At 48.6% G+C, this 21,491-nt stretch overlaps 1 protein-coding gene across 1 annotated transcript in view; it reads left to right on the top strand.

Annotated features, from left to right (window-relative positions):
- Positions 1-21,491, top strand: part of LOC130453547 (unconventional myosin-XVIIIb-like) — a 97,840-nt gene that overhangs the window by 13,081 nt on the left and 63,268 nt on the right. The window contains exons 6-9 of the mRNA XM_056821571.1: positions 198-396; positions 938-1,080; positions 1,935-2,035; positions 5,815-5,878. Of these exons, the coding sequence (XP_056677549.1) occupies positions 198-396; positions 938-1,080; positions 1,935-2,035; positions 5,815-5,878 (507 nt within the window). The remainder of the gene's footprint in view (positions 1-197; positions 397-937; positions 1,081-1,934; positions 2,036-5,814; positions 5,879-21,491) is intronic.

Here is a 21,491-nt window from a genome sequence, read left to right as displayed (position 1 = left end):
CTTCCTGGCTGAAGGAAGAGTTCCTCCCCTCTGAGGCTCCTGCCGTGCTGGAATGTACCCTCGGGGTACGGCGGGAGCCCCTTCCTGGAGGGTCCTCTGGACCTGCATCCCTTCAGGGCTGATCCAGAACAAAATGAGAAGCTCCATTCTCCTTCAGGACTCGCTTGCCCCTAATCGATCCTGGAATCTCCCCCTAGGCGCCCAAGGGCAGAAGAGAAGGCTTGCCTCCCCATATCTGCGCCCTCGCCCACAAGGCCTACTGGGCCATGCTGAGCCAGCGCCAGGACCAGACCCTCGTGCCGCTGGGCAGGAGCGGGGCTGGGAAGAGCACCTGCTGCGAGAGGGCGCTGGAGTACCTGGTGGGCAGTGCTGGCAGCCTGGACGGCCAGGTCTCAGGTAGAGGATGTGTGGGTGGGCATGCGTGTGGGCATGGAGGGTCGGGGCTGCAGAGGGCACACACAAGCCTCCTTCTGAGAAGGCTCCATTGGGGCACCAGACGGCCTGCCAGAAGGGTCCAAGACACCAAAAGTGGTTAAGATGGAGAGCCAGCCATGGACTTCCCAGCTGGGTGACCCTGGGCCAGTCACTTCGCCCCCATGGCCTAGTCCTGCCCGCTCTTCTGCCTCGAAGCAGGAGGCAGTCATGATTCTAAGGTGGAAGGGAAGAGTTTGAAAGACAAGCACACAGACAAACAAGATTCTCTGGCTAGAAGTTGGTTCCTGAGCCGAAGGGAGGACATTCCAAGCCTGGGGCCCAGCGGGGCAGGGCGATGGGAAGTGGGGTGCACGAGAGGCTGTCATGGGGCGCCCTTGGCTGGGCTGTGAGAATGGGGGACCCGGAAGGGAGGAAGTGGGTTCCTCAGGAGCCTGAGGTGCAGGGGTGGGCTCCGGAGGAGCAGAGGGCGATGGCGAGCCTTTCTGGGGTTGCCTTTCTGCAGTGGACAAGATCCGGGCCACCTTCACCATCCTCAGGGCCTTTGGCTCCGTGCTGACGGCCCACAACGGCAGCTCGACGCGCTTCTCCATGGTCATGTCGCTGGATTTCAACGCCACCGGCCGGGTGACGGCAGCCCACCTCCAGGTGAGGGTCCCGCCTCAGCCCTGCCTCCTCCGTGCCCGTCCCGGGCCGGCGTGGGGGCCGCCAGCTCCTGCTGAGCCTCCCTCCGTGACCCACTTTATCTCTCAGTGGCAAAGCGGAGCCCAGGCCTGTCTGCGCTTCCCGACGTGGCAAGGATGAAATATTCATGAGAGAATCTATAATTCAGCAGTTCATTAGCAGAATCTTAAAAGTGAAAGCTCAAATTAAGCCGCTTCTGTGGCAATCTGCGTGCGGGGAGTGCCCGGCCCGCTCGTGCCAGGCTCCCAACGCCCACCCTCCTCCCTCCTCTAGGAATGTTTCTTTTTTTCTTTTTTATTTCTTTTTATTTTATTTTAATCCTTCCATCTTGGAGTCAATACTGTGTATGGGTTCCAAGGAAGAAGAGTGGTAAGGGATGGGTAGTGAGGGTTAGGTGACTTGTCCAGGGTCACACAGCTAGGAAGTGTCTGAGGCTAGATTTGAACTCAAGTCTCCCTGACTCCAGGCCTGGTACTCTTAATACTCTGCCTCCAACTACCCAAGAGGAGGTTAGAGACACTTGGGAAGGGGAGTGAATGAATGAGGATTTCATCGCCATCGCTGTAGCCCATGGTGGCCTCCAGCTGGTAGGCAGGCCTGAGGATTCACATCAGCTTAATCGCCCGTTGTCAGCCCATTGATGAGAAGGACCCAGGAGGCGAAGCCTCTTCTTCCTTGCCTGGCCCTAGACTGCCCCTGGCCCGGCCCCACGTCCTGGCCTCCCAGGCTCCCTTTCCCCACATGACGGTGCTTCACTCCATGGGCCGTCCCAGGAACTTTGCGGGGCCTGAACCTCTCTGTCTCTCCCCCCTCTCTAGACGATGCTCCTGGAAAGAGTCCGAGTGGCCCAGCAGCCGGAAGGAGAGGGAAACTTTGCCGTGTTCTCCCAGATGTTGGCTGGGCTGGACCTTGACCTCAGGTAAGATCCCCCAGGCCGGGGGACAAAGGGGAAACGGGGGTCCAGGTCTGGTAGGGGGTGCTTCCTCCCAGACACCACCCTACGCCTGAAGGTCTGTGGTGAGCTGCTTTGGGGAAAGGTGGAGGCCCTCTGATCCAGGCCTTTCTTTTTCACACCCTCCTCTTCTGTCTTGAAACCAGTACTAACCTAGGCAGAAGAGCAGTAAGGGCTGGGCCATGAGGGTGAAGTGACTTGCCCAGGGCCATACAGCTAGAAAGTATCTGAGGCTAGATTTGAACCCAGGACCTCTCATCTCCAGGCCTGGCTCTCAAACCACCCTTATCCACTTTTAACATTTGATCCAACTTAATTCATTTCAGTAAGCATTTATGGAGCTACTGTGTGCCAGGCATCATGCTATGTACTAGGGACACAGAGACATGAGTGAAAGCATCCCTTGCTCCTAAGGAACTTGCATTCTACTGAGGCCATGGGACCATACATGTAGGGGCTTCAGGGGCCGTTCAATTGGACGTTTTGTCCTTGTTTAGTCTTTTCAGTCATGTCTGACTCTTTGTGAACCCTTTTGGGGTTTTCTTGGCAGAGAGACTGCAATGGTTGGCCATTTCCTTCTCCAGCTCATTTTGCAGATGAGGAAACTGAGGTCAACAGGGTGAAGTGACTTGTCTAGGGTCACACAGCTAAGATCCTAGAGTGGTTGGCCATTTCTTTCTCCAGCTCGTTTTATAGATTGGTAAACTGAAGCCAAAAGGGTGAAGTGACTTATTTGGGGTCACACAGATAGTTTGTCATTTTCTTCTTCAGCTCATTTTACAGATGGGGAAACTAAGGCCAAAAGGGTGAAGTGACTTATTTAGAGTCCCACAGCTAGTTTGCCATTTCCTCCTCCAGCTCATTTTACAGATGGGGAAACTGAGTCCAAAAGGGTGAAGTGACTTATTTGGGGTCCCACAGCTAGTTTGCCATTTCCTCCTCCAGCTCATTTTACAGATGGGGAAACTGAGTCCAAAAGGGTGAAGTGACTTATTTGGGGTCCCACAGCTAGTTTGCCATTTCCTTCTCCAGCTCATTTTATAGATGGGGAAACTGAGGCCAGGAGAGTAAAGTGACTTAGCCAGGGTCACCCAGATTGTATGCACCTGAAGTGGGATTTGAATTCAGGTGTTCTGACTCCTTGTCTCTCTCCCCTGCCCTGACATCCAGGGGGCGCAGAGTCTCCCCGAGGAGGTGGCCTGGGCGCTCCGGGCAGGGATGCAGAGGGAGGCTGGAGTCCCACCTGGGCAGGCCTGAAGAGGGAGCTGAGCCTCCACAGAAGGGCCGGCCGGGCCGCCCTTGTCCCTCCTCCCCGCTCAGCAGCAGCCGGGCTTCCTGGGCTTTCTGGCGCTCTATTGTCTCCTCACACAACAGAGCCCTGAGTGGGAGCGGAAGCCGCAGCATCCTCATTGAGCGAGCAAACAAAGTGGGCTTTCAGGGGAAAGAGCAGCCGCGGGCAGAGCTCGGGAGGCCCAGCGGGCCCGCCTGCCCCTCGGGCTCTGCACAGGGTAACTGGGGTGGCCGTGGCTGCCAGCCAGGCCGGAGGAGAGGGAGACACACCTGAGAGTGAGCTGGGCTCCAGCCCTCCGGGAGGGACATCTCAGGAGCAGGGAGAAGCCCAGAAAGAGGAGGGAAGGCTGGGGGTCTCAGTGGGCAGAGCAACGGCTTGGGAATCCCCTTGGCCAACCTGCTCACTGTTCCCTGGGTGACTTTGGGCAAGTCCTACCCCCTCCCTGGGCCTCAGTTTCCCCATCAGGAAAAGAGAGTGCCAGGGTAGAGCCTATGCTTTATTCTTTCTGTTTTTAAAACCCTTCCCTTCTGCCTTAGAATCAGTGCTGGTTCCAAGGCAGAAGAGCCCTAAGAGCTAGGCAATGGGAGTGAAGTGACTTACCCATGGTCACCTGGCTAGGAAGTGTCGGAGGCCAGACTGGAACCCAGGACCTCCCATCTCTAGGTCTGGCTCTCCATCCCCTGAGCCTTTTTTTTGTGGAATGAATCCCTCCAACAGCCAGTCCCACAAACCTCGTGGGTCCCTGCTCAGAAGGACGCTTTTAAACGCACACAATATGAAGGAGCCCAATTATGCTCATGGACTCTCTGGTGAAGAACCCTGGGAGTGTGACTCTAGTGTCCCTTCCAGCTCTCGCTCTCTCAAGTCCCTTCCTCTCCCTAGGCCTCGGTTTCCTCATCTGTAAAATAAAGGCTTCTCATTTCAAATCTGCGACCTCAGCCTTTGTGGAAGAATCAGAGCCGGATTCTCCTTTGGGACCCCCCTTTTCCCCTCCCTCCCGGCTCCCCAAAGGGCTGGATCCTCACACCCCTCAATTGCCTTTTTGGCAACTAGCCGGAGATTGCACCTAGGGAGAGATTAATGAGTGACGGATTAATGGTCTGGACTGGAATTTAGGTCTTGGGGGCCAATGGGAGCAGCCTTGGACATGGGGTCAAAGATGAGAGGACCTGGGTTCAAATCCCATCCATCCTTACTTCTGGTGTGAACTTAGAAAAGTCACACGAGCCCTCTAAAGTCCCTCCATTTTCTCATCCACAAAATGAGCATTAGGTGATCTCTGAGGCTGCCCCCAGCCCCAGCCCTTGGGATTGCCCCTGGAGGATGAAACTCTTCTCTCCAGGCCATTGGCTTATTTTGTAATCCCTTACCCTCTGTTTTAGTATCAATACTCAGTATTATTTCTTTTTAAAAAATCCTCACCTTCTGTCTTGGAGTCAATACTGTGTATTGGTTCCAAGGCAGAAGAGTGGTCAGGGCTAGGCAATGGGGGTTAAGTGACTTGCCCAGGGTCACACAGCTAGGAAGTATCTGAGGTCAGATTTGAACGCAGGACCTCCCATCTCTGCCCCTGACTCTCCATCCAATGAGCTACCCAGTTGCCCCCACTCAGTATTGTTTCTAAGGCAGAAGAACAGTAAAGGCTAGGCAATTGGGACATAGCTAGGAAGTGTCTTAAGCCACATTTGAACCCAGGACCCCCCCATCTCCAGACCTGACTCTCCATCCAATGAGCCACCCAGCTGCTCCTAGTTCACCGGCTTATAACAAAAGTATCTTAAATCTGGAAACTCCTCCTGGATCATTGCCTTGTCATGGTGGAGGGATTCAGGATTACCCAAGGCCATAGGGAAGAGTTTTGACAAAAGGAGATTCTCTGGAGAAGGAAATGGCAAAGGCCTCCAGCATCTGCCAAGAAAACCCCAAGAACAATATGGCGGACGGAAGGGTCTGGCATGCTGTGGTCCATGGGTTCACAAGGAATTGGACATGACTTAACAGGTAAACAATAATGAATCTGGAAGGAATTGTAGACACCATTGAGTCCAGCCCCCTCATTTAACAGAGGGGTAAACTGAGGCACGGAGAGAAGAAGCACACTACCTAACGTCAAATAGCATTTATTCAAGGTTTACTGGGAGCCTAAAGTCCAGGGTAGAACCAGAACAAGAAGCTGGGGTCCCCATTCTGGGCTGCTCCCCGACACCCCGTGCTCTCTTGATCGTTTCGAAAAGCTCAGTCCTTGGGCCAGCAGGACAGAGTAAAAAGGAGGAGAGAAAAATGGCGCCACCATGGGCAAAGCCATTTGGGTTGGGCCTGAACCAGCTGATGCTCTCCCAGCAGTCAGGGTGGGCTTCTTCAGGGGTCTCGAGCACACTCACAGGAAGAGACTCAGGAACAAACCCATTCTCGAGGCTGTGAAATCACATCTCGGGTCTCCTCTCCGTGTTTTCAGGACGGAGCTGTATTTGCACCAGATGGCAGACAGTCACTCCTTTGGCATGGGCGTCTGGGCCAAGGTAAGGAGGCGCCACTCCCATGTCCCCTTTCTGGAGTAGGGCTGGGGGAGGCAGGGAGAGGGGAGGGATGGCTAGGAGGGCCAGAGGGGCTATGGCTGCTCTTCTTCGGCTTTCCCTCGGCTTTGGCAGAGGGGTTGAGTAGGAAGTCGACGGTAGCCTGGGAATTCCATGAAAATCAATAAGTGTCTGCTGTTTGGCCAGTTCTGTGCTTGGAACTGGGTGGGTATGTGGGTGGGGGAGCAGGAGATGGAAGAGTCTATGGCATGATTCTAGGGGTGCAGGAGGGGGAGAACCTTGGATTCCTGGAAGGAGAATGGAAGCTTTTGAGGGCAAGGATCACTTTATTTTTGTTCTTGAATCCTCAATACTAGTACAATGTTGTTGTTGCTGACTGTGACTGACCCCTTTTAGTGTTTCCTTGGCAGGGATACTCGAATTTCCTTCTCTAGCCCATTTGACAGATGAGGAAACTGAGACAGTGTTAAGTGACTTGCCCACGGTCACACAGCTAGTTTGCCATTTGCTTTTCCAGCTTATTTTACAGATGAGGAAACTGAGGCAAACAGAGTTAAGTGGCTTGCCCAGGGTCACATAGTTAGTTTGCCATTTGCTTTTCCAGCTCATTTTACAGATGAGGAAATGGAGGCAAACAGAGTTAAGTGACTTGCCCAGCGTCAAATAGCTAGGATGGATATGAAGTCATATTTGAACTCAGGGAGAAGAGTCCTATTAGGCATAGTGCCCGGCCCTTCAGAAATGCTTCTTGTTTTAAACTGAGTAAGAATCAGAAAGTCTGGGTGACCCTGGACAAGTCACACATCAGAAGCACGGAACTTCAGTAATTGGGAGGGCCCCAGAGGCCATCTAGCCCCACCCATCCCTGAAAAATCAATCCAACTATTCCCTAGTGGACAAATGGTCATCCAGTCTTTGCTCGAACATCTCCAGTGAGGGAGATGCTGTTCCTCTACCTCCCAGGTCAGCCCATTTCACTTTGGGATGGTTCTTTGTTGATAAGAGTGTTTTTCCTTACTTAGACTCTAGATTTGATTTATGCCTTGTTTGCTCACTTCTTAGATTTTAGGAGGTATGGGAAACTAGTGTGGGCTGGAGTGGGTCAGCTCATGAAGGGGGGATGGCTTCGCGCTTCCAAAGAGAGCCTTGCAGATGCTTTGAGTGTGGGGACAATTGCCCAGAAGTTCTGCTTCTTTAGGGCTTGGGTTTCCAGTAGAGGCCAGTGGAGATGGCCTCTGAGGTCCCCAGAGCTTTCTTGGTTCTAGGCTGTTTCGATGAGCCTTTGGGAGGGCCTGTTTTTATTTTCTGCTTCTTAGTCTTGCCAGGGGGTTGTGTGAGCTCGGGAGGAGGCTGCCCGCTGCTGGTCTGCCCAGGGAACCCACACCTGTGGCTGGAAACGAGGGATGAGGGCTTGATACAGGCATGCCAGTTATTGATACCTTCTTCAATTTTATCTTCATCATAGGGCTATTCATCAAACTTAGAAGAATTAGCCTCCATGAGCAGCAGGTTCCTGGGAGACTTGCTAGGGGTGGAGCTGGGAGGGTTAGTCCATCCACCTTTTCTCATTAATCATTTGGAGTAAGCAGGCCTACATGCTTTAACAGTGGCCCTGGCTACAGGGCTAGATTACTAGGGAGATTGTCTAACTTCCCCATCGCCAGATCCTGAGAGCTGGCTGGGGGCCTAGATGCTGGATATGATCTTGACTGGGAGCATAGATCAAGGTTCCTGGATGTTTCTGAGTTCATAGAGGAGGGAAACTTTGGATCTTTCCCAAAGATAGTCTTTCTGACATTCAGGGTGGGGGGTAGGTGCTCTGGAAGGAGCTGTCTAAGGGAAAGCTGGGGTTGATTTTGCCCTCCTTCCCTCCTTCCCTCCCTTCTAACCCCTCACTCAGCCTTGTATTACATGATTGGATTAGACAACCTCTCTGATCCCTCCTAGGAGGAAGTTTCTGTGAGGAGTGAACAAGAGCCTCTTGTCTCCGATTCCTTGACAGGCACAGAAGAACCAGACAGGATAATAATCCGTGTAATTACCACTTAGTCATGTGTAGATAAGAAATGTAACAGTACAGGGCTATTTCCTTTAGAGTTATAAAGCTCTCATGCCGTTCATTTTCATTGCTGGCCCAAGGTCCAGTATCTTTGGTAAATTAAAATAGACAGTTTGGGAAATCAAGGAAACAATATGATTATCAATGTATGGTATCTTTAAAATGGTAAAATGTGGCACCATATTTTGAGCACATCTTAGAAGAATTCTGGCACTGAGAGGCAGACAGTCTGGGGTCTAAGGTTAAGAGTCTTAGTGTTAAGGAAAATCTAGTATTCAGAACCCAAGACAAGACATAGTCTGGTGGGCAGCATTTTGTAGTGGACAGAGAACTGGATTTGGAAACTGAGGACTAGAGTTCAAATTCCATTTTTGCTACCTGTGTGATCCTGGGCAAATACCTTAACTGTTCTGAACCTCAATTTCCTAATCTATAAAAGGAACAGCTTAGCCCAGTGATAGTGAACCTTTCTGAGATCAAGTGCCCAAACTGTACCCTCATACTGGATGTGAGCTGCCCCCTTACCCCAGACAGGGTAGGGAGGGAGCACTCCCTTTGGGCTATTGGGCAAAGAGGTGGCTGAGGTGAAAATGCCCTCAGGCATGGTGGAAAGGGAAAGTGGGGCAGCCCCCTACAGCTCTTGTGCCATAGGTTCACCAACATGGGCTTGAGAATATTTTACCTCTAAGGTCTTTTCTAGTGCTGAGTATCTAGTCAGAACTTATATCAAGTATCATGCTCAAGTCTGGGTGCTCTATTTTTAGTAGATTAAGAATAGTCAGCATTTAGATGGCAAGTTATGCTTTGTATAATGTTATTTCATTTCAGCCTCACAACAACCCAGACACACCACTCTACTACCCTGATTTTACAGATGAGGAAACTGACATTGAAAGATATGAGGAGGGTTAGAATGACAACAGCCAGTCCCAGAGATAGGAAATCCTGAGTTTAAATTTGATCTCAGACACTGCCTAGCTGTGTGACCCTGGGCAAGTCAATTCATCCCTATTGTCTAGTCTTTGCCACTCTTCTGTAGTCTTGGAACCAATACACTGTATTGATTCTAAGATGGAAGATAAGGGTTCAAAAAAGAGAAAGAGATGAAGTGATTTGTCCATGGTTGAAAAGCCAGGCTCCATACTCAATCCACTGTGCCACCCAAGAAGAATATTATCTACCTAGGCATCATTGAGAAGATGAGAACCAGTATGGAGGAGTGAGCCTATGAGGAGTTGCCTAGATCTAGAGCTCTGAGGGGCCTCAGAGGCCATAGCAAGATATTCCCTTAAAGCTTGGATAGCCTTTGGACCTTCCAAAGGACTTTTCCTCTCCTTATCGTTTAGATTAGGAAGGTTTCTTAGAGAGCTTGTATGACCATTTCAGGGTTAGGATAAGAAATGGAGGCCAAGAAAGGTAAGGAGACTTATTTAGGGTCATCTGGATAGTAAGTGTCAGAAGTGGGATTTGAACCTGAGTTCTCTGACTCTAGTACTCTTACTATTGGGCCATGCCACCTCTGAGATTGAGACCATTTGTTATGAGGATCAGGGGAAGGAACTGGGGATAGTTGGCTAGAGAAGAGCTGATACAGGGGGAGATGAGATCGCTCTTCTAGTGTCTGAAAGCCCTGGTATGTAGAAGAGGGCTTAGGTTTGTTCTTTGCTATCCCAGAAGACAGAGCCAGTGACAAAAGGCAGGACTTCCAAGAAAAGATTCCTTTGAATGAGGGCATACGTCCCACATGGGATGGGATGGACTGCTTTGGGAGGCAGCAGGTTCCCCATCTCTGGAATTCTTTAGGGAGAGTCCAGAAGATCACTTCTCAGATGTGCTCAAGAATCAATTCATGTTACAATAAAGTGGCTTGCCTCAGTTTCTCCAAGTTCCTTCTGACTTAGAGATCCTGTGATTCTGGCTATTGAAGGACTGTTGAAAGCCTGGCAAAGGGAAGCTACAGGGGAGCGGGGGAGCATCCTAGCTTTAAATTTCTACAGGGCTGGCATGTAGATGAAAGGATATCCTTATTCTAGGTTGGTCTGCAGGGCAGAATTGGGATCAGTGGATGGAAATCGCACAGACTGATTTTGGCCTTCCACAAAGCAGAGATTAGTCTGTCCAATGATATCCTGCACTGTCCTTGGTTGTAGTGAGGACCCCATTCCTGAGCCTCAGTGGCCATCTGTCAGAAATACGGGACTGAGGCATCCTTCCTGAGAGACAGCTGTCTAGCTGAATCCCCAATCTTCTTTCAGCTCTAAATTCTGCCATTTCCTCCTGTTCCTTCCTCCCGCTCCCCTGTGCAGGGACCTCCTGCCACCACCAATTTTAAAGGGGAAATGAAAATCCTTTTTCTCTTTGTACAATCTCCCTTGGTGGGTCAGACTACCTTTGTGAACGGTCACAGTCCTACTGTTTTAAAGGCAGTCAAGCTCATGCTTTCAAGTCCAAGATAGGACTCTTAACCAGTTCTGACATGTGAACCCATTTGTAGCATCCAGGGGGTTATTATTTACTGTTCCTGGTTTAAAAAAAACACAACTCTTACCTTCTGTCTTAGAATCAATACAATGTATTGATTCCAAGGCTAAAGAGTGGTAAGGGCTAGGCAATGGGGGTTAAGTGGCTTGCCGGAGGCCAGATTCAAACCCGGGACTTCCCGCCTCTAGACGTGGCTCTCAATCCACTGAGCCCAGCCACCTAGCTGCCTCCTGTTCCTGTTCTTTTTGAGAAGGAAAAGAGAATCAACGTTTGCTTTGCCAAATTTGTCAAATGGCTACGGGCCACTCTCTTAACTTTTGGGTCCCAGTTTCTTCATCTGGAAAATAGGCACGCTGATACCTGATGGTTCTCACTTTATGGGGTTGTTGGGAACTCAAATGAGATCAAACCCCAGTTTCTTTCTCACAGAATGGAGAAGGATTTGACTTGTTCTCTTTGGCCCCAGCAGGTTGAAATAGAAGGAATGGATAGAAGTGTCTGAGAAGCAAACTCAGATAGGAATGAGATCAGGAGGTAGGTCCCTTCCACCACTGAGATTCCACTATTCTGTGAATAAGAATCTGAAGCCCAGAGAGGGCTATTGACTTCCCCAAAGTCACACAGCTAGCTGATCAGGAGCAGCAGAACTGGGACCAGAAAACAGTGTCTCAGCATCCTTTCCATGACACTGTCCACACACTAGATCAAATTCTAGGTTGTTCCAGGCAGAGGCTGTGTCAATTAGAATTCCCAACAAGGGGAGTTCAGTGTAGGTGGGAGGAATCTGGTAAGGCTTCCTGGAGGACATGGGGCTTGAGATTGACCACTGAAGGCAGGTCATATTTGCATGGGCAGAGAAAATAGAATACAAAAGTGTTTCCTGGTTAGTATAACATTTCTATACGGCTTCAAGATTTTCTCATCTGAATCTCACAACCCTGGGAGGTAAATGCTTTTATTATTCCCATTTTACAGATAAGCAAACTGAGGCAGACAAAAGTGAAGTGACTTGCCAAGGGTCACTCAGCTAGTAATTGCCAGAGATCAGAATTGAACTCAGGTCTTCCTGACCCCAGGTCCTTCTCTCTATCCACAATGCCACCTCACTGCCTAAAATGAGGAAGACTTGAGTTGAAATCCAGCCGCAGACACTTCCTAACTGTGTGGCCCTGTGCAATTCACTTCCCTTCTGTCTGCCCCAATTTTTCTCACCTGTAAAATGGGTATAATAATAGCACCAACCTTCCATGGCATTGGTGAGGCTAACAATTATATATATGATATATAATATTCATATTATATATAAATATTATATATAATATTTGTAGATAATATAAATATATAATATTTATAGACCACTTTGCAGATGATAAAACACTTAAGAAATGCTAGCTAGCTATTCCCCAGGGCTTCTGCTGGTGCTGTGGCACTCTCCCTTGCTCTGACCCATTGACTAAATCTCATAGCCCAAGTGGACCAGATCCTTTGCGGCTCCCAAAGTGAAACTCTATGGGATAGTGGAGTCTCTGGACACTCACTGAGGCCGAGGAGTCCTGTGAGGGGCACAAGAAGGCTCTGATGCCATCCTAAACCACAGAGGACCTCTAATCCAGAGATTAGCAGCTCCTTGGAGTACGGCCACTTTGGAGACACTTTACAAAGCTGGTGGGCCTCAGATTCTCAGGGAACCCTAATGACAGACCTTGGCCTGGGAAGGGGTGTGTCTGGACAGAAAGAGCTGATGGGGCAGAGAGAGTCTGATCCCTCCTGGGATCCATTGGGAGAAAAATCAGCAAGACCCCGTCCTGAAGCCCGGCCCACGTCCTCCTCTTGGCTGACCTGCCTGGCTTGTTATTTATTCTTTTTAATACTCACATTAGGGCCTTGCTGCCTGCCACATATCAGCTTTTAAATGGAAGTTATTTCTAAGCTGCCGAGGCCCCAGCAGCCATTTGAAATCACAAAACCTTCATATTATTCTCTTCTTGTCAATAATTTATTTTTCTTAAACCAAGACTGATTGAGGGCAGAGGAGGGGGTGAGAGAAGCCCAAAGAAACCACTTTCCATCCGCCAACATTTTGCTCCTGGCTGTTGTATTTCAGGTTTTAGCCTCAAGCAAATTTATATTTTTATGATCAGTTATCAGCTCCGGAGCAATGGGCTGGGTCTCCCAACCAAAGGCTGAGTGAGGCCCCAGAATCAGGAGAGGCAGGAGGATGGGATGAACTGCATAGAGGCCCCTGGGGGAGTCTTGTAATATGGGGTGCACTCAGGGAGAGAAAAAATGGACAGCTCCAAGAGATTCAACTGCCAGGTGAAATGGATATCTTAAGAGAGCATCTTGGAGGTAGAGGAAAAGGTGCTGAATTTAGAGTCAAGGGGCTTTGGTTCCAGCCATTTAAAGCCTTTGTGACCTCAGTTTCCTGGGACTGGACTTAAATAATATATCATCATGTGGGCCAGGTGGGGAGTTGAAAGTTGGAAGTTGGCCAAGTGGAATTGCAAGATCTGAGTTCTAATCCTGACTCTGCTGCTTATGCCTTTTTGGACTTTAGATCAATCATGTAACTTTTTCTGGGCCTCAGTTTTCTTACCTGTAAAAGAGGGAGGGTTTAGAGGAAAGGTCTGAACTAGGAACAACAGATAGAAAAAGAGACAAATTAAAACTTGATGTCAGCAGGAAACCTCCTAACAATTAGAGCTGGAATCCAAAGTGGAACTGGAGATCCCAGGAAGGAATGAGATCCCCTTCACTGTAGGACTCCAAGCAGGAGATGGGTGACCAGTTGCTAGGGCTATTGTAGAGAAGATTCTTGGTTGGGTCTGGGCTGGATTTGATGGTACCTGAGGTTACTGCTTGGAGCCTCCCAGTGATGGGGATCTCAAGAAGATGGGAGGCTACATGTCAAAGAATACAATGCTCATTTTGTCAGTGGAGGGCCCCGTGACTGCCCAGAGGAAATAGACTTGTTTAAGGTCATACACAAGTGAGGTACCATTGAGAGAGACACAGACCTCCTTACTCCAGTGCCCCATCACTCCATCTCTGTCTGTCTCTGTCTTTGTTTCCCCTCTCTCTTTCTGTGTCTCTGTCTCTGTCTCTCTGTTTTTCTCTCTTTCTGTCTCTGTCTCTCCCCCTCTTTCCCTCCGTCTCTTTCTGTCTCTCTGTCCTATGTCTTTCTGTGTCTCTGTTTCTGTGTTTCCCTCTCCCTCTCTGCCTCTCCCCCTGCTCCTTGTCTTTCTGTGTCTCTGTCTCTTTGTGTACTTCTGTCTCCATCTCCCTGTCTCTTTGTCTCTGTCTGTCTCTCTGTCCCTCCCTCCCTCTCACCCTCTGTCTCTCTGTCCCATGTCTTTCTGTGTCTCTGTTTCTGTGTCTCTCTTCTTCTCCCTCTCTGCCTCTCCCTCTGCTCCTTGTCTTTCTGTGTCTCTTTGTCTCTGTCTCCATCTCCCTGTCTCTTTGTCTCTGTCTGTCTCTCTGTCCCTCCCTCCCTCTCACCCTCTGTCTCTCTGTCCCATGTCTTTCTGTGTCTCTGTTTCTGCGTCTCTCTTCTTCTCCCTCTCTGCCTCTCCCCCTGCTCCTTGTCTTTCTGTGTCTCTTTGTCTCTGTCTCCATCTCCCTGTCTCTTTGTCTCTGTCTGTCTCTCTGTCCCTCCTTCCCTCTCACCCTCTGTCTCTCTGTCCCATGTCTTTCTGTGTCTCTGTTTCTGCGTCTCTCTTCTTCTCCCTCTCTGCCTCTCCCCCTGCTCTTTGTCTTTCTGTGTCTCTTTGTCTCTGTCTCCATCTCCCTGTCTCTTTGTCTCTGTCTGTCTCTCTGTCCCTCCCTCCCTCTCACCCTCTGTCTCTCTGTCCCATGTCTTTCTGTGTCTCTGTTTCTGCGTCTCTCTTCTTCTCCCTCTCTGCCTCTCCCCCTGCTCCTTGTCTTTCTGTGTCTCTTTGTCTCTGTCTCCATCTCCCTGTCTCTTTGTCTCTGTCTGTCTCTCTGTCCCTCCCTCCCTCTCACCCTCTGTCTCTCTGTCCCATGTCTTTCTGTGTCTCTGTTTCTGCGTCTCTCTTCTTCTCCCTCTCTGCCTCTCCCCCTGCTCCTTGTCTTTCTGTGTCTCTTTGTCTCTGTCTCCATCTCCCTGTCTCTTTGTCTCTGTCTGTCTCTCTGTCCCTCCCTCCCTCTCACCCTCTGTCTCTCTGTCCCATGTCTTTCTGTGTCTCTGTTTCTGCGTCTCTCTTCTTCTCCCTCTCTGCCTCTCCCCCTGCTCCTTGTCTTTCTGTGTCTCTTTGTCTCTGTCTCCATCTCCCTGTCTCTTTGTCTCTGTCTGTCTCTCTGTCCCTCCCTCCCTCTCACCCTCTGTCTCTCTGTCCCATGTCTTTCTGTGTCTCTGTTTCTGCGTCTCTCTTCTTCTCCCTCTCTGCCTCTCCCCCTGCTCCTTGTCTTTCTGTGTCTCTTTGTCTCTGTCTCCATCTCCCTGTCTCTTTGTCTCTGTCTGTCTCTCTGTCCCTCCCTCCCTCTCACCCTCTGTCTCTCTGTCCCATGTCTTTCTGTGTCTCTGTTTCTGCGTCTCTCTTCTTCTCCCTCTCTGCCTCTCCCCCTGCTCCTTGTCTTTCTGTGTCTCTTTGTCTCTGTCTCCATCTCCCTGTCTCTTTGTCTCTGTCTGTCTCTCTGTCCCTCCCTCCCTCTCACCCTCTGTCTCTCTGTCCCATGTCTTTCTGTGTCTCTGTTTCTGCGTCTCTCTTCTTCTCCCTCTCTGCCTCTCCCCCTGCTCCTTGTCTCTCTGTGTACCTCTGTCTCCATCTCCCTGTCTCTTTGTCTCTGTCTGTCTCTCTATCCCTCCCTCCCTCTCACCCTCTGTCTCTCTGTCCCATGTCTTTCTGTGTCTCTGTTTCTGTGTCTCTCTTCTTCTCCCTCTCTGCCTCTCCCCCTGCTCCTTGTCTTTCTGTGTCTCTTTGTCTCTGTCTCCATCTCCCTGTCTCTTTGTCTCTGTCTGTCTCTCTGTCCCTCCCTCCCTCTCACCCTCTGTCTCTCTGTCCCATGTCTTTCTGTTTCTCTGTTTCTGCGTCTCTCTTCTTCTCCCTCTCTGCCTCTCCCCCTGCTCCTTGTCTTTCTGTGTCTCTTTGTCTCTCTGTGTGCCTCTGTCTCCGTCTCTTTCTGGGGTTTAAATCAGGCCAACCCAAGCACCATTCTTCTCCTTTTGCAAATGAGTCAAAGCAATAATAAGCATTTCCTTCCCAGAGGATGAGGCTTCTGACACCTTTATGAGATACCAAACTGCTCCATCTGTGGAGAGACCAAGATGGAGCTTCCTATTGTTTCAGGTTGAGCTGTCCAGTCTGGCCAAGGTCACCCACAGGAAGATGGGCAGCCAGCTCTAGTTGGCTTGCCCAGTTTGGGGACTGAGTCATTGTCTGGTCCTTTTGAGTGACTGATGTGGGAGGTTGGAGGCTTAGGGATGCTTCTCAACTTAAAGCTAAGAGATCCAAGCTAGAAGAGCTGTCCAGAGTCCTACTGGGGCGGGAGGACCTGCATGAGCCTGCTGTCTGATGACAGCACCTTCTAGAAACGAGATAACTAGGAAATGAGACACCAGAGGAAGGCTTAATCTAGAGTTTAATCTAATCATTTTATTTTTATTAATTTTAATCATTTTATGGGCCATTGACCACTTAAGAGGCTTGGTGTGAGTGGATAATAGATCAAATGTTTAGATCATTTAGGAAGTCCTGGTTTCAGATCTTGCCTCTGTCACTTACTGGCTGTGTGACCTCGACTGATCCCTCAATTTCCCCATCTTTTTAATGGCTAGTGGTCCCCTTGCCGCATCACTTTGAATCCATTTTCTATATAATGTTCTCTCATTTGAGACAATGCCATTTCCTTGAGGGCAGAGCCTGTTTCATCTTTGCTTTTCTACTCTCAGCATCTAGTGGAATAAATGGCATCCAGTAGGTGCTTCATAAATGCACCTTAATTGATTGAGGCTAAAACAAGATAATGAACGTTTTGGGGAAATTGACTTAATACATTTCTCATTGCCCGGGTCCTACGTGTTTGCTGTTGCTCAGGGTTTTCTCAGGATCAGGAGAGATGGTTCACCCTGTATCCTACTTGGGAAGCCTTGAGAGAGGGAGCAACGTTTTGTCTCGAGCGGATGATTAGTTTGGGGTTTCTTGCTCTCGAACCCAGTTCACACTTCTTGCTTCATGAAGCTGGTCTGAACGTCTACATATATGACCATGATGGTGTACAGGGGGATCCTCAGTGGCTTCTGGGTACAGGCTGCCCTGATCGGGGTGGGGGGGGGAGACACTGTAGGATGACCAAGAGATTCCTCTACCTCTAAGGAGCTCCAGATCTGCCTCTGAAAAGGGATGACCATAGGAGGAGGCAGGATTGCAATGGAAAGATTGCACAGATCTTGGAGTAGAAAAACTTGGGATCTAATCTCAGCAGGGCTTATGGAGTCTTGGCCAAATATATCATTCATTTCTGGGCCTCAGTTCCCTTTTCTGTAAAAAATGAGCAATTTGGATTAAATGCCTTGCCATGATGCCTTCTAGCTCTAAAGTTTTATATTGGCTAAGAGTTTATACCCACAATCCTTTATAATTTTAGATTTTGGGGGTGGGAGAATTGGGGAAATGATCATTTCTCATTGAGGACCAACGCAGAAATTTTGAAGATCAATGGATTTTAGACTAGAAAGCATTCTGGTTAACTGCAGTAGGGAATTCACTTTCCCCTCATATACCAGAATGTAGGTTCAGAGGCTTAGGGCTGAGGGGGACCCCAGAGGAATTCAGGTAGATTTTAATAGTGGAAAGAGGATTAAGTGTGGAGCCAAGAAGATCAGAATCATGGGTGTGTCCAGGACCACAAAGCTAATCAGTGTTTGAAGTTAGATTTGAACTCAGGGTCCCGGCATTCTCGGTACTATGGTGCCACCTAGTTGCCTACAAGACTTTACTATCTTGCTTTTGGGGTTTGGAGAGCTGGGGTGGGGAAAACAGGGAGATGGTAATTCCTCAAGAAGGGCCCATCTAAATATTTTGAAATTCAATGAATTTTAAAGGTCTAGAAAGCATCCCAGTTCATTTCAGAGGGGGATACTTACTTTTTTTCAAAAACTCAGGAATTCCAAACACAAAGAATGTAGGCTTATAAATCTAGGGCCAAGGGGGCCACAGCATATAGGCCAACTAGTACAACCCTCTCATTGTACAGAGGACATAATTAAGTCATCCCCAGAGAGGTTAAGTAACAGGCCAGTTGGATAGTAAAATGACTAAGACAGGATTCGAATTCAGGGTCTCTCCAAATTCAGTGATCAGGATCTTAGTATTTTAAGTGAACCTTGGAGATTATTTAGTACATGATCCAAGGGATTTACCCAATATCACATGGGTACTCAGTGACTGAACTAGGATTTGAACCCAGGTCCTTTGACTCTCAATCTAGCCTTCTCCCCAGTTCTCAAAGAAGGAAGGAGAAGCAGATGGGGGCTGGTTTGTGTTTTCTCCATTTTTCTTTTCTGGTGCTGGGGTCTGTCCATAATTTTCAGCATGATGCTCGCAGCTGACAATGGGGGCCGTTAGCAATATCCGGTTACCACCGTCCTTGCAGCGTCCTTTCTCCAGCATTTCCAAATCTCATAAATAACCAAGAGCAGGCTGGCAGGAAGCAGGCTCCTCTGTGCTCCCTCTACCCCCTCCCCAGCCATGGGGGAGCTGGGGTTGCTAGGCTGAGCGTGTGGTTGCTAGGGGTTTTGTGTTCCCGGGGTGTCCCAGGAAAATGATAGATCATGGGCACAGGCTTTGGCTATTAATCGAAACACTTCCACCATGAATCATTCACTGTCTCTGCATTGTCTGAGGCGTCTTTTGCGGGTTGGCTCACGGTCCCTGTGGGCCTCACCTTGGGGAAAAGTGGCCCAGAAGGAGGTTGGTCTGTGACCCTCCTGTCAGTGCCAAATGCCACCTGGAGTGGCCAGGACTGGTGGCTCCTCCTCTATTGCCTTGGACTTGCTACTCTCATCTGTCGGGAGACTTGCTGTCATCAAGACTTCTTGTCTAGTTCCCGAGAATGGCTTGTTGGGAGGATGCTCGAACCAAGGGTTCGAGGTTTCTGGTTTCTGGTGAGGGAGGGGAACAGCGAGGAAGCCCCAAGAGCTTGGGATCCAAATACCCTGACTTGGGTCAGTGCTCAGGGAAAGGATTAAGGAAGCAAAGAATCTGTCAGGGGGATGGGTTCTGGTCTGTCATTGCAGCAGGACAGGAGCTTAGAACAGGGGGTGTTGGGAGAGGGCTTAGAACAAGGGATGTTAGGACTAGAATGGTCTTAGAACAGGAAATGTCAGGGCTAGAAGGGTTCTAGATCAGTGGGTGTCAGGGCTAGAAGGGTCTTAGAACAGGGAATGTCAGGGCTAGAAGGATCTAGAACACAGAATGTCATGTCTAGAAGGGTTCTAGATCAGTGGATTCAGGGCTGGAAGGGTCTTATAACAGGGAATATTAGGGCTAAAAGAGGTCTAGATTGGGGATGTCAGGGCTAGAAGGGTCCTAAACAGGGGGGTGCCAGGGCTAGAAGGATCTAGAACATAGAACATCCAGTCTAGAAGGGTTTTTGATCCGGGGATGTCAGGGCTAGAAGAGCCTTAGAACAGGGAATATCAGGGCCAAAAGAGTTCTAGATCAGGGATATCAGGGCTAGAAGGGTCCTAGAATAGGGGATGTCAGGGCTAGAAGGATCTAGAACACAGAATGTCATGTCTAGAAGGGTTCTAGATCAGTGGATTCAGGGCTAGAAGGGTCTTATAACAGGGAATATTAGGGCTAAAAGAGTTCTATATTGGGGATGTCAGGGCTAGAAGGGTCCTAAACAGGGGGTGCCAGGGCTAGAAGGATCTAGAACACAGAACATCCGGTCTAGAAGGGTTTTTGATCAGGGGATGTCAGGGCTAGAAGAGCCTTAGAACAGGGAATATCAGGGCCAAAAGAGTTCTAGATCAGGGATATCAGGGCTAGAAGGGTCCTAGAACAGGGGATGTCAGGGCTAGAAGGGTCTAGAACATAGAATGTCAGGGCTAGAAGGATTCTAGAACACAGAATGTCAGAGCTTGGAATCTTAGGTGATCTAGGCCCACCTCTTCATTTTACAGAAGAAGAAATGGATGCCCAGAGGGTAGAGATATTTGCCCAAGAACACCCAGCTAGGATGCTAGCCCAAATCCTTCTTCTTCCCCTTATTCTACTTCCTTCATCTTCAAATGATAGAGACTGATTTTAATATTAACATAAACCCAATTGAGAGGGTTCACCTGGGCAAACCTCCTTGCATTCTTTACAGTTAAATAAAAAATTATTTTTGGACCATCTGGGCCAGGGCTCTTCTTTGCATGTTACTAATTAGTGTGAAAGTCCAATAATTTAATGCAACAAACATTTATGAACTGCCCACTATTTTATAGACAGTCTCTTAGATAGAGGTCTCATATCTAAAATGTATAGAGAACTCTGTCAAATTTAGGTGAATGAGTCATCTCCCAATTGATAAGTGGACAAAAAATGAACATACAATTTTCAGATGAAGAAATCAAAGCCACTTATAGATATATGAAAAAATGCTCTCAATCACTACTAATTAGAGAAATGCAAATCAAAACAACTCTGAGATGTCATTTCGTACCTGTCAGGTTGGCTAAAATAATAAAGGACAAAACTGAAAAATGTTGGAGGGGATGGGAAAAATGGAAGCACTAATACACTGTTGGTGGAACTGTGAATCGATCCAACCATTTTGGAGAGCAACTTGGAATTACATCCAGAGGGGTATAAAACTACGTATACCCTTAGACCCAGCAATACCATTGTTTCTCAAGGAGATCAGGGAAGAAGAAAAAGGACCTAAATGTCCCAAAATATTTATAGTTTCATGGTGGCAAAAAACTGGAAATAGAGGGGATTTCCATCAACTGGGTAACGGCCAAACAAATTATGGCATATGATTGTGATGGAATACTACTGTGAGGTAAGAAATGATAAGCAGGTTAATTTTTAAAAATAACTTGGAAAGAACTACATGGGATAATGAACAATGAAATGAGTAGAACCAAGAGAGCATTCTATTCAGCTCTAGAATTAATATCTGAAGAATAACTTGTGAATGTCCACCTCCAGAGAATGAGCTGAAAAATGGAAACATGAAAGACATAATCTATATATTCGAGTTTATTTGTCAGATGATACCTTCTGTGGTGCAGGGAAGGGAGGAAGGGGCTGAGGCAGCTGGGAATAAATTCTATTTTTTAAAATGCCTGGCTCTGTCCTTGGTTCTGGGCATACTAAAACTGAAACCTGACCCTATTTGTTTTGTTTTTTAACCCTTAATTTCCATCCAGAATAAATACTGTATATTGGTTCCAAGGCAGAAGAATGGTAAGGGCTAGGCAGTAGGGGTGAAGAGACTTGCCCAGGGTCACACAGCTAGACTGACCCTGTTTTTAAGGAGTTTGCTCCCTAGTAAAGACATGTGCTCCACAAAAAAGCCTGCTAGCAAAGGAGTGAATTATGTACACCCAGAAGCCCCAGTCTAGTGTTGATAAAATGTAAGGAGGATGAGATCCCTCTCATGGCCTGGGGAGATAGAGGGGGTGGTTAAATAAGGCTTCCTGGAGGAGATGGCTTCTGGGTTGACCCTTGAAAGAAAGAAGAGACTTGAGTCTAGGCATGGCTGGTGGCAAGAGCAAGGACCTCCCCCAGATATGAGAAGATAACAGAGGAGAACAGAGCAGTAATTTGAAGAGGCTGGAAGTTCCAGTGGGTGTATGAGTGGGAGAAATACAAGATGGGGCTGTGAGAGTGTATTGGTGACCAATTTTGGAGAGCCTTCAATGGCAGGGTCATGCCTTTTTTTTTTATCCATTCACTCAATGGATAAACGTGCATTTATTATGCCAAGCATTTTTTTCTAGGCATTGGACAAAGAGAAAAATGAACCAGCCCTTGCCCTGAAGGCAAGCGCCTTCTTGGGGATCTTGTGATCTTGGGGAGATCACAATTATGTCTTCATATA

This window comes from Monodelphis domestica, chromosome 3, assembly GCF_027887165.1.
Source record: "Monodelphis domestica isolate mMonDom1 chromosome 3, mMonDom1.pri, whole genome shotgun sequence".
Lineage (NCBI taxonomy): Eukaryota > Metazoa > Chordata > Mammalia > Didelphimorphia > Didelphidae > Monodelphis > Monodelphis domestica.
The sequence above is the reverse complement of the archived record's forward strand: the minus strand, read 5'-3'. Positions and strand labels throughout refer to the sequence as shown.